The sequence below is a fragment of the Phlebotomus papatasi genome, chromosome 2 (genome assembly GCF_024763615.1).
Source record: "Phlebotomus papatasi isolate M1 chromosome 2, Ppap_2.1, whole genome shotgun sequence".
Lineage (NCBI taxonomy): Eukaryota > Metazoa > Arthropoda > Insecta > Diptera > Psychodidae > Phlebotomus > Phlebotomus papatasi.
The window spans coordinates 25,578,612-25,591,423 of NC_077223.1; the positions used below are offsets into that span (position 1 = coordinate 25,578,612).

The window sequence follows — 12,812 nt, forward strand, 5'->3', positions numbered from 1 at the left end:
TTCTTGTGTTAGTTGCAAAAAAAGAACTCCTTTATTTGGAAGATACCCAAGAAAATAAGAGTGTGTCAAAGAGGGGAACAGTCCCCCTGCAAAAGATTCCCAAAACAGACGTTGTAAAAGAGAGATACATAAATGGGAGTGGATAAAATTGGTCCTCGATGCGATAAATCTCGGTGTAAACCACAGCATCACATGATGACCGGATCCATCGCGCTCTGACGCTCCACAAAGTACATAACCCGTGGATTCGGGAAGCCATTGAAGGTGGTGGCAATGGTCAAAGTATAGGCCCCCATATTGGGAAACACAATGACATCGCCAAGGGAAAGCTGTGGCAGCACCAAATTGTCACAAATCTTGTCGAGTCCGTCACACGAAGGTCCCCAAATGGAACACTTAATGCCCGGTGCACGCGGCTCCTCACTGGCTGACGGATTTCTATCCAGAACTTGCGGTGTCACCACCTGATGATCAAACAGGATGCAATTGAAGGATCCGTACAAACCCTCATTCACGAAGTACTTCACGTGAGTTATATTGCCATCTGGACCCAGGACTTCATGCTTTGAGTGCACAGTCACACCCAAAGTGTAAGCAGAAGACACAAAGAACCTTCCTGGCTCCGCAATGATCTCCACATTGTCATCTCCAGGTGGAAAATAATCCTCAAGAGCAGCATTAACTACATCTGCAATAACACTGATATCTGTACCGGTATCACCAGGAAATCCACCTCCGATGTCTAAAAGGCTCAAATTGTAGCCCAAAGTAGCAGCATAGTCAAAGAGCTCACGGGCAGCAGCGATAGCTTTACGGAAAACCGGAGGATCTCCACAGCCACTTCCAACATGGAAACTAATTCCAACAACGTTTAGACCCAGATTCTTAGCGGTTACGAGGAATAGAGGCGCCTCTAGCTTAGGATCGCACCCAAACTTATCGCCCAAAGGACATTGAGCCTTCTTTGCGTCACAACGGATGCGGAGGACGAGCCTGCAATAAATACAATTACATTAAATTTTTCCCAAAAGCAGGATGATGATGTGAGGACATGTGACGTCTATTCCAAATTTCTTATCGTTATATCAGTCATATCTGTCAAGTCAGCAATGTCACAAGTTCAGAGAAGGATTTATTTGTGGAACTATTTAAAAAAAAATTATATTATCCGAAATGAAGTGCGTCAAGTGCGCTAATCTGGGCGCTTCGCTATGTCGATCGTTATGACTACGCTAAAAAGCGTGTCATGAATTTAAATACCAAGATTTCGACATGAAGCATGTTGACATGTTGACATGTTTCAAGTCGTCAGAGCTTTTCATTTCTGAAAAAAAAATTGAAAAAGGTTGTGTTTTGGCTAAAAAAAGTGATGAAAATGGAGAACCTGCGCAAATTGATCGTGGACACGTACCTAAAAAATCCAAAAGCGAGCTATTCTGAAATCGGAAGGATCACAGGAAAGTGTCCATCCACGGTGCGAAGGGTTATATTACGCTTCAAGGAACTCAAGACTGTTGTTCGAAAGCAAGAATATCGCAGAAAACCTGGAGCTGTAGACAAGAGGATGGAGAAGAGAGTGTTGGCGCTTTTCCAGAAGCAACCTTGCCTTTCAGTCAGAGATGTGGGCAAAAAGCTGGGTATCTCCAAGAGCTTAGTGCAGAGAATCAAAGAGAATAACGGATTGATAACGTACAAAGCTCAAGCTGCTCCCCATCGCACGGACAAGCAGAAGCAAAGTGCCAAAACGTGGTCGAGAAATCTGAGTGATCGAGTTTTGAAAGGCTTTCAAGGATGCATTTTGATGGACGACGAAACTGTCGTAAAAGGTGAATTTACTCAGTTGCCCGGCCAACAGTTTTACACGGCGAAGACTCGTACGGATGTAGCCAGCAAGTACATGTTTAAAGAGTACGACAAGTTCCCGAAGAAATATGTGGTTTGGATGGCAATCTGCTTTTGTGGACGTCGTAGCGAAGAATTTTTCATGACAGGGACGATGAACGCGGATATCTACATTAAAGAGTGCCTCCAAAAACAGCTTTTGCCACTGTATCAAAGCCACGACATCCCTCCTCTATCTTGGACTGATTTGGCATCATATCATTACGCGAAAGCCACCCTGGAATGGTTTGCCAGAAGTCCGCTCCATTGAGAAATACTGGGGAATTTTGAAAGGAGACTTGAAGAAGAAGGCTAATCCAGCCAAAAATTTGCATAACTTCGGAAGAAAGTGGAAGAAAGTCGTCAGAGATCGTGGGGACGACCTTGTCCAGAGCCTTATGAGGGGAGTAAAGAAGATGGTGCGAAGATTTCGCGGAAAACCCGCTTGAATAAAAACCCACAAAGTGGATTTGAATCACAATGAAATACCCTTTCAAGAAATATAGTATTTTTATATGTACTATAGTTTTTTAAAGAGAGTCATTTGTCTCCTTGGAATTTAAATCGCGGACACGCTTTAGATAATCCACTTAAAATAATATTTTTATTTTATTTCCGTAGTATAGTCACTACAGTAACATAATATAACTACTCAACTTTGAGAAAAAGCGAAAATAATATTTTTATCCATTAAATAAGTGAGTGTAATCGACTCATTTCAAACTTGTACCAGCTAGGTTCTGTTATAAAAACTTTCTTTCAGAGATATTTTCGCTAATGCCAGCTGATTGATTGAAAACATTTATTTAATTCCCTCACTTTCTGGGGCGTCCAACTGTTCTAAATGCTTTCTTGGCGTCTATAAAGGTCTCAAAATACATTTTACCCTTATATTTTTGCATGATTTCATGTTTAAGTAAAAAGAGACACTTTAAATTCCTTCAGGTGCTTTTTGGGGTCACCTAATTTCTTGCAGAGCTTTCTTGGCGCTCCTCTAGCTCCTAAAGCGCATTTTATCCTTATTATTCTTTCAAGATTTTGAGTTGAAATAAAAAAATACTTTAATATATTAATTTAAGATTATGCTGAAGTCTCAAGCATAAGATGGTTCAGATAGTGCATGAAACTCGTACTTATCAGAAACGGTTTATATTGTGAAAATGCGCACAGCTGATAAACATAAAACGATCAAGATTAAGAAAACCGTTAAAAATTTAGATCCAATTTTATTTGAGCTATGCAGGACTTATGCTCAATTTTAACCATTTTACTCTTCGGCTGTGCACGGCTGTACCGGTTTTGACGATTATCATCTGTTTTATAAAGTCCAACCGCTGCCGCTGTGCATGTTTTTACCACAATCTTAACCATTTCATGCTTAAGCTGTGCATGTTTTCAGCACAATCTTAACCATTTCATGCTTAAGCTGTGCAGGTTTTCATAACAATCTTAATCAAAATACTATTCTTCAAAATTTTGTTTTTTTACTGTTGATCAACATTGAGTACTACATTCCTTGAAAATGAAAGCCTCCACTTTTGCGTTTAACTTTTATTAAAAACAACTAAAATTTCACTGCATTTTTAAAATTTAATGAAATCTGTTAAACCCAAAATTAAAAGTTAATTTTTTAAAAGAATAGAGTACTCAATGATACTGAAAAACAGTAAAAAAAATCAAAATTTTTAAGAATCGGGTTTATCAGAAAAATTATTTTCACATTTTTTATACTATATCGACCGCTCAGAATAAGAAACAAATAACTCGCAGTAGGCAAATTTTACAGGAGACCGATTCGAAGCTGATATTTCCATGCGGAGAATAGGATTTTTGAGATTTAAAATCTCTATAACTTTGAAAATAAATATCTTTCAAGTATAATATTCACAGGGAAGGTAGAGGGTATAAAAAAGTATCCAAAAAGGGAATAAAACGATTTTTTTTTTGTAAAAAATCGAGTTGTTCGACTTATATTCTGAGTCGTCGATATGAATGATTACAACCAATTATGGCCGATAATTTTGACATTTGGCATCGCGGGAGATTGTTTTCAGGGAAGTTTTTCCTATTCTTCCTGATTTTGGTGAATTCTGATTGTCCAGGAAGTATCTTTTATGCTCTTGAGAAAGCTTAATGCGTCTGCAATAACATCATGTTGAGAGAAATGTGTTTTAAAGTGTTATTGTGTAAAATATTATGCGGAATCTGTTGGCAAGCAGGAATTTGGTGTCTTCTTGACCACTTTCTGGACATCCCACAAGATACTGGTCAATAATTCACCTTGTTTTAGTGATCAAAATTGTAAAGTAGTCATTCGACATCAAAAATAATTCACAAAATTGATATTATTGGCTTTTGGAAAATTGAAGTTTGTCTCCTTTTCGTTCCTTTGGGGACGAGAGTACCCATGAGTTTTCCAATTTCCCAGAGGCAGAGAAAATTCTTTTTCTACAAAAGTATCATATTTGACCACTAAGACTTACAATAAAGTGAGTTTTACTGAAATTCGTTCGCTGGATATGTTGTGGTCCGGAAAGAGTTAAAGCAAACTTGTTCAATCGTTGTTGAACTTGTTTATCGTGATTCTTTATATTTAAAGGCTTTTTTGTGAAATTTACAATGATTTTTTCATGCCCAAAACTCTCGATAATTTGGATGACATTTTGCCCCATATGCACGATTCAGAGAAAAGTGTAATTGTTCTGCCATTTCGAATTTCGGTATTCTTGACACTTCAATCGTCAGCAATGTTAACAACAGTTTCTAATCGTTTGCTACAAAAAAATAAATTAGTTTTTCAAAGTTTGAGTCGTCCGAAGATAACGGGTTATCTCCTATATCCTAAATTATTTCTATCATATCAAAAAAAAAGTTTTGAAATAAAAGGATTGAAGCATTTTGAACAGTTGCAATTCAATTGGATGACTTTATAAATTACTTATTAGATTTTAACTTTATGATAATCTTACTTTTTTCTATTTAAAATTAATGTAAGACAAAGGAAAATAAAACAAACTTGACAAAAGCTTTCTTTCGGTTTGAAATAATTACAAAAAAATCTTTTCAATTTAAACGAGTAAGTTACTAACCAAGTTTTGTTGGAATAATGAACAATCCATAAAATCTTCTTATCAGAAAACATGTGACACTGAACTTGTGTAGAAGCGCTTTAGCAGCAATTAAACCATTTGAAGAAAATTCACGAAAAAAAATCTTATCAATGAAATTGGTACTTACTGAGCGTCCGGATAGAGGAGTCGGATTTTCTCAAGTTCCACCGTGGAGTCAAAAGTCATGAGGCTAGTATTAGTGGCTGCTGCATGGCGAATGTGGGAGCTAGCCTTGCACGGGTTGGCAAAGATGATCCTGTCAGGAGTGACTCCGTGCTTGAGGACCGCATTGATCTCGGCCCGTGACGCACAGTCAAAGCCAGTGCCCAATTTGGCTAGCAATCTCACAACATTCTCATCACTGTTGCACTTAACAGCATAAAAAGGCTTTACACGTGGCATCTTCTGGCACCAGATGTTATACTTCCTGGCCACATCCGACAAATTACAGAGATAGAGAGCCTCGTCTTGGCCAGCATCCATCTCCTCGTAAATCTTTTGCCGAAAAATGGCATTTGCATCAAATTGACCCTCAAATAGGGTGATTTCATTCTCCAACTGAAGCTTCATTTTTCCTTCTGCAAAAAAAATTTCTACCTCCTGAGCTCTCTGAAATCCTTGTCAGATAATAAACACTTCACAAATCCGTGTTGCGTTGTCCAAATTCTCTTATCTTCTCTCCACTCTTTCTCTCTTATCAAGAGAGTCTAAGTTAAGCCAAGTAGTTAGTGTCCAAAATGTAATGCAACTGAAGGGCTATTACCACGGTGGTTCGCCGTTCAATTTGAGCTGCCACGTGATGAAGAACAGGCCAGAGCCCTCAACTAAGAAGGGCAACTGACCCTTCAAAGAAACCTATACGCATCAAACAAAATACTGTATCAGTTTTGAAAAATTATCACGCGCAGAGATGAGAATGATCCATTTAATTGCGCTTCCAATTAGCGTTCAATCAAATGAGAACATATTTTTTTCTGCCATTCATCATTTTCTTCTGAGCCGCGCTTTAGCAAGAAATTATACTCGATAAAATTGATTTAATTGAAAAATATTTACAGCGTATATTTTATTTATCATTCAAGACTGATAAATAGGCTGGCAGATCAACAATTTAATTAATTAATACGTAAGACTTTTCATCTGTCGGGTATATCTTTCCTGAAACATTTCCGAAACTACTGCATATTACCTTCTCTTTTAGTATTTGATATTTCTAAATTTTCCTTAAATCACCCTACAAACCGACTTATAAGTTTAACTAAATTTGCAACACGGTCTTCTTTATAAGGAACATAATGACAAAATATAATTCTATCAATACTCCTGTTTCTTTTTTAATTAAAGAATCAATGAGAAAAACGTTTTTAATTAAACTTTAACGGCTATGGGATCCATATAGTTGGAGAGTAAAATCAAAACTGAGAGTAGAGCTCTTATTTTGTGATACAACTTGTTATTACAGACTCAAAACAATATTTAAGTATTTTATTTACAATTTGAGGATCAACAGCAAATAGTGATTCATTGTTGAATAAGAAGACTGACATGTGACACAGAAATCATAAAGAAAAGCTGCCCCAAAGTAGTTTCATTTGATCAAATCAAAAGCTAAATAAGACACTTTTAATAGTCTTCGACAAACCGTTTAAGTAAATATATCGGAAATTCATGAAATTTTAGCAGAGGAGAACACATTAAAATGACCAGTGATAAGCCCAGATAAGCTTATGGTAGCTGAGATTCTTTACAGGCGACCTCGAAATGCGTGCATCACGAAGTGCTTGCAACTCGGAATGCGTGAAAATTCAATTGTGAGTTGAATTATGGGGGTAAAGAATCGCGTCGAGCCAATTTCATCCATTTCGACTGCCGAGAACAGTTTACTCAACGCGATTCTTTGCCCCCAAAATTCAACTCACAATCGAATTTTCACGCATTCCGAGTTGCAAGCACTTCGTGATGCACGCATTTCGAGGTCGCCTGTAAAGAATCTCAGCTACCATAAGCTTATCTGGGCTTATCACTGGTCATTTTCTATTTTAAATAATCTGAGTGGACAAGTCAAACAAAAGAAAAAGAGATTGTAAAGAATCTCAGCTAAAAAGTTCATTGAAATCGGTGAATAAACATTAGAAATAGGGTCCGGTCCACATAGATATAGTAAAGGGTCGGGGTACAGTAGGTTGGGGTAGAAACGGATAGGACCCATCGTTAGAAAGATCTTGATCTCAGATATAATATATACTAAAATTTTGTGAAAATCGCTTCAGAAACACCAAAAATGCAGTCCGGTCAATGACACTTCTGGTTATAGCTTGGGTCAGGGAGCATCGAAGGAGTGCGACCCACCGTTGGAAAGGTCTCGACCTCAGCTACAATTTTTCGATTAATCGGATCTTCGATTAAATCGGATGAAATTAGGGTGTCAGAATGGTTATAGTACTTAACGAGAGCTTTCCAAAACACCAAATTTTTTCGAATTCCGATAATTAGAACCGGAGATATAGTCATTCGAAAATTCATTTTTTGACCCCTTCTAGTTCGGGTCAGAGAGTCGGAGGGGGTTAAGTTTGCTATCGATCGAAAGCTCTTAGGCCCAACTATAACATACTAAAATTTGAGATCGATCCATGCCATAGGGGCTGAGTTATCGAGAAAACAAAATTTGAGTGTGTTTCAAAATGGCGGAAGGAGGGGGTGGGGGGTGGTTCTGACATCATCTACTTCTAACCGCCCATCGACATTTAAGCTTTGTCGAAAACTGCTTGTCGATATCTCTTTCCGTTCTCTCGCTAGAAGTGGTTATACAAAGGACGGGATGGGACGGGACGGACGGGACGTCCACGAAAATCGATTTTTGGCGCATATGATATTCGTGATCTATGAGTGTCAAAACGTGTACATTTAAAATTTGGGCCCGATCTGACGAGGTCGGATTTCACCTATGACTACAAAAGCTGAGATTGTAAAGAATCTCAGCTAAAAAACAAAACAAAATGAAGTTGATTGAATTATGACCTCTATACACTAGAGAAATTTATGTCCATATTGAACAGTTTTTCCTACGCAAGCGTAGGGAATTTACTTCAATATGGACATAAATTTATCTAGTGTGTAGAGGCCATTATCCAATTAAACTTTTCAATAATTTTTCATTAGAAAAATTACAAGGTTAAAATGCTATTTTTACCAAAATAATCATTAAATGTTCTGTGTATGAATTAGACTACAACTTTGGGAATCATTAACCTTCCGTTATTACATACAGGGAAGGCAGAGAGTGTCAAGTAGTACCCGAGAAGCGAAAGAAATGTATTTTGCAAGAAAAAACGACTTATTCGATTAATATTCCGACAAGTCGTTATAAATCTCACGATCTTCAACCGTATACAAAAAATTACGTGATCGTTATAGATTACATATCTAGTTGGACCATCAACGTAAGATAAGATTTTGCCAGGGTCAGTTCTCTATTTCGGATTGCCAATGCATTCAGGCCACAATTGGACCCTTTTGCTTCCCAACTCCTTTTCTATCTTATCCCCCGATACGGGTAGCCGCTCTATATCACAGCTCTGTGGGCAACCAGTGCCGCCACTGTATTACAGCAGCCCATCTCGGTGTATGTTTGGATCAGTGACAGTGAATATTTGTATCGACTGAAGAACTACTTTCATGCCGAAACTCGTTCTCGTATACCAGCCTCTATTGTTTAGGCGGTTCACTTTTTTTTGCCAATATGCACTATTGGCATTACTATTCAATAAAATTTCAATATTTTGGTATTCTAAAATCAAAAATCAAGATCAAGATGTCAAATCTGTCAAATGTTTTGAAATCTTGAAATCCAAGACACAAACCGTGTGAATATCAAGATTAGCAAATTTGGATCCAATATTTCAAGATTTCAAGATGTCAAATTTATTTTTTTAAAATAATACCAAGAACCTCTCGGAGGTGCTTGGAATTTTCAAGATAGTAACAATTTGAAGAGTTTCATACGAAAATGACTATTAATGAGGAATATTTCTATAAGAGATGGTACAAAAGGAACATTACTTTGTAAAATACTCTATTTGATCTTGTAATTTAATCGAAATGATACGTATTTCTAAATGTACATATCGAAGTACATACACCACCCTGAGGATATCTGCAAAACAATCACATCTTGCATAAGGATTTCTTGGTTTATCACAAGTTTGGTTTACACTTCCTGTACTTCCTATACACGTTTATGGCCTTTCATTTATTCTTTAATACGTTCTATAATTAATTTTCCTAATTTATATAACAAAATTTCAACAAATTCAACACAGAAATTAAGATTTGTCAGAAGTGACGGTTCTGCGTTTCGTTAAGTGTGGAAAATCTTGAAATCTTGGGTCTTAGCTAAGACATTTTAAGTTCCATAAATACTTCGAGTCAGTACAAAATCTTGATTTTGGAAATACAGTAGACTCTCGCTAATTCGGCTCTCTTAAGATCGGACTACTTTTTAATTCGGGCAGCAGTTGAATTTCAAAAAAAGTTTGTTGACATTTTTCAAATTTGATTATGATTATCAAATGAAGCAAATATGCTCAAATTTGCCATGGTTTATCTTAATTGAGACGCTCAGAGCAGAAGTGGTCTCTTTTGTATGCATTTCCCTATTAAAACAGTCCACTTCTGCTCTTGAGCGTCTCAATTTTGATGTGATTTTGCATTATTAAGGGATTTTCGTGAAATTTACTATATATATAAGTATGAGAACTTAATATGTGTATACAGATGATCGTTGCATTTCAAAAAGTTTGTTGTTCGAATTTCTGTCTAATTCGGATGACATTTGACAACTGTATTTGACAACTTGAAATTTTGATCTTGGTTTTGGTCTCAGAGTTGAGGCCGTTGTTCGTAACATGATTACTTGACAAGCATTTTTTGTTCTTTTACAAACATTTGCTCCTAAAAATTCGTAAATACACATACAAACTTTCGTAAAATTTTGTTATTTAAACATAAATTTTTGTCAGAGTACCCTTTATTAAAAGAAAAAACGTTTCGCACTTCATTTTTCTAAAACAATAACCTGCACAATTCTGTTTGACTTCTCCAAAAGAGGCATTTTGTTGGTCAAGGTTAAGTTAGGACTAAAAATTAGCATAGTGTCGATGAGCTGAAGGCAGCCCTTCCTCGTGAATAGCAGGACATTCGGAAGGCTGATATTCGTGCAAACTGCGATAGTACTTCCGACACACTAAAGACCATAATTAAGTCAAAATATGATCGTATTGAACAAAACCGATAATATTCTAAAATTTTGATGTATTTACTACTATTTTTTTCTTTATTTCAAAAAAGTTGAACAAAAAATGAGGATAATATAGCGCTTTAGTTTGTTGCATTTTTTTTCAGCCACCTTGTAGAATTTCTAAAGTTTATCACTTTGTGTACAGATAAGATTGCTGCTCTACAAACATTTCTATTCATGAAATTTGTTGAGAATTTGTAACAAACGGAGAAGGCTAATTTAAAATTAACAAACTTTTGGAGGTAAAATTTAATTTTTTTATGCATTGGGATCGGATGATGTAAAGCAATTCCATAGTCTTTTTCATTGATTCTCACGTTCCTACAAACTTTTGACAAACTTTTACGAATTACTCTTTTCCTTGTGGGGCTTTTCGAAGAAAAATCATAAATTCCTCGTTGTGTTTTCCCTAATGCAAATTTCAATGGATTAAAGTGGTTCTTTACAATCTGTCTAACGGCGTTATCACACTTGCACATTAAAATTTTAATGTGATTCACATTAAATTGTCGCTTGTGAGCGTCCAAATATGTTATTTGTGTCTTTGAGTCACTTAATATTTGGGGATTTTTCTATTTATTGATAAAGAAGTGGACTTGGCCTGCAAAAATAAGTTTAAATTTACCTAAAGCATAAATATTTTTCACATTAAAAAATTAAAGAGAAAATCGCATTAATTGTTTGCATTAATGCTATAAATCAATTTATATCAAATTTTGCGGGCCAAGTCTACCTTTTTATCAACAAATTGATCAAATTTTGAATATAAAATGATTCAAACACACAAATTAAACATTTGGACTCTCACCAGCGACAATTAATGTGAATCATATTAAAATTTTAATGTGCAAGTGTGATAACACAGTAATGCTGCAATCAGACTCAGACATCCCCCAAATCTTCAGACGAAATAACTAACTCTGGTACTTTGATAATTTTTTGCAAATTACCGTGGTAATTTTCCGTTAAAAAAATCCTAATTTGTCTTTATCAAGTTTTTTTTATCGCACTATAAAATCTCTATAAAAAGTGAATGTGGAAAATTACTTGAGAGGAAATTTTTATCAGCATTTTGTGATTCTTGAGAAAGTGTTGAAATGAAACCACTCCAGAAACTTATCAGTTTTTTTTTACTGAAGGGGATTATGTGAACTTATTTTTAATGCTTAACGATTTTTTAATGGCCAAAATGGGACACTTTTTCTACCTGAATCATTCAGCCATTATCGTTAGACAAGGATCACTTCCAAAGATCACTATTACAAGGGACAAAGATCATCATTTCGAGAACTTTGATCGTGAATGTGCATACAAAAATTATCGACTGTTATTTCTATTTCTTTGTGGCTCTGTGTAACTTTCATTTAGCAAATCATTTTAGATAAAAATGTGACTCACCTGATCGGGAATTCTCGAAATTTTTGGTATTGTTGAAAAAAATAACCTCCCATCCAACAAAACGTCCGAAAGCACACTGATGAAGCACAGAATGCTGTTAGTTCTCACGTTAATCCTATCCCAAAGGATCTACAAGGCACTGCAAAGGAAACGAATGGGAAATGTTGAATGAGAATAGTCTGCCAAAATGGGTACAGAGAGAGTTCAGAGTTCTCTTCACGAGCAACAAAAACACTTCAATCGCAGAGAATGTCAGAGCTAAACTGGTGATCAGGGCTGAAATATCGAGTTGTGGCCGGGAGTGTGTTGGCTGATAGTGAATTCCAGACAATCAACTGTGACGTCAATGCATTCCAGGCTAGTTGGCAACACATTTTGTGGCATTTTTCGTCGATTCTTTCGGTCTCATGCTGTGCACAGAGGGTGATGAATTTTTGCCTGCTTGACCCTCTGGCAGAAAAAAAAATCACAAAACATTTTCTTTTGGGCATTTTGACTGACGCCAAAGACAAAATTAAGATAGGGGAATTGTGCCAAATTTCGGCCAGCTTCTAATTTCGGTCACTTTGAGTGTTATTTCGCCCATGCAAATAAATTAATTAAAATTATGTATGTTATCTTCGAAGAAAAAAAGGGTTCGATTAACTTTTTTTCCTCATAACTTTAACACTTTTTAGGTGTAAAAATATATCAACATTTTTTAATGTTAATTTTACACCCTTTTAAGGGTAAAATTAACATGAAAAAGGGTAATATTTACACCGATTTCGAATCAATACTGCAAGGTAAAATTAACATTTCCGAAATGTTATTTTAACTTTTTCGGATTTCTCTCAGTGTTAACACAAAGACCGTTAAATTTTAGGTATAATTTCAATTTAAATTGCGTTGTAAAAACTCAGTGTGGAAAGTCTTACAAAAAATGTGACAGATCGATTGTGTTTCTAGCAGTTTTGTGATTTGTGGTGAAGTACAGAAGGTGAATCAATCTTTAAATTTCGGGTAAAATTTCCCAGCAGGATGCTGGGGTGAAAAGATAACTGTCCCATTGCGATGCATCGCTAGTGTCGAGTGTCGATTATGGGCGATCGAGATGATAACTTGCATATTTTGTCGCTAGTGTCGAT

General features: G+C 36.1%; 1 protein-coding gene across 1 annotated transcript in view; it reads right to left on the minus strand.

Moving 5' to 3' along the window:
• Positions 1–12,812, minus strand: part of LOC129803231 (ornithine decarboxylase 1-like) — a 16,883-nt gene continuing 4,071 nt past the window's right edge. The window contains exons 2-4 of the mRNA XM_055849679.1: positions 11,686–11,824; positions 5,119–5,846; positions 1–993 (exon numbers count right to left, since the gene is read on the minus strand). Of these exons, the coding sequence (XP_055705654.1) occupies positions 189–993; positions 5,119–5,561 (1,248 nt within the window). The 5' untranslated portion in view covers positions 5,562–5,846; positions 11,686–11,824 and the 3' untranslated portion in view covers positions 1–188. The remainder of the gene's footprint in view (positions 994–5,118; positions 5,847–11,685; positions 11,825–12,812) is intronic.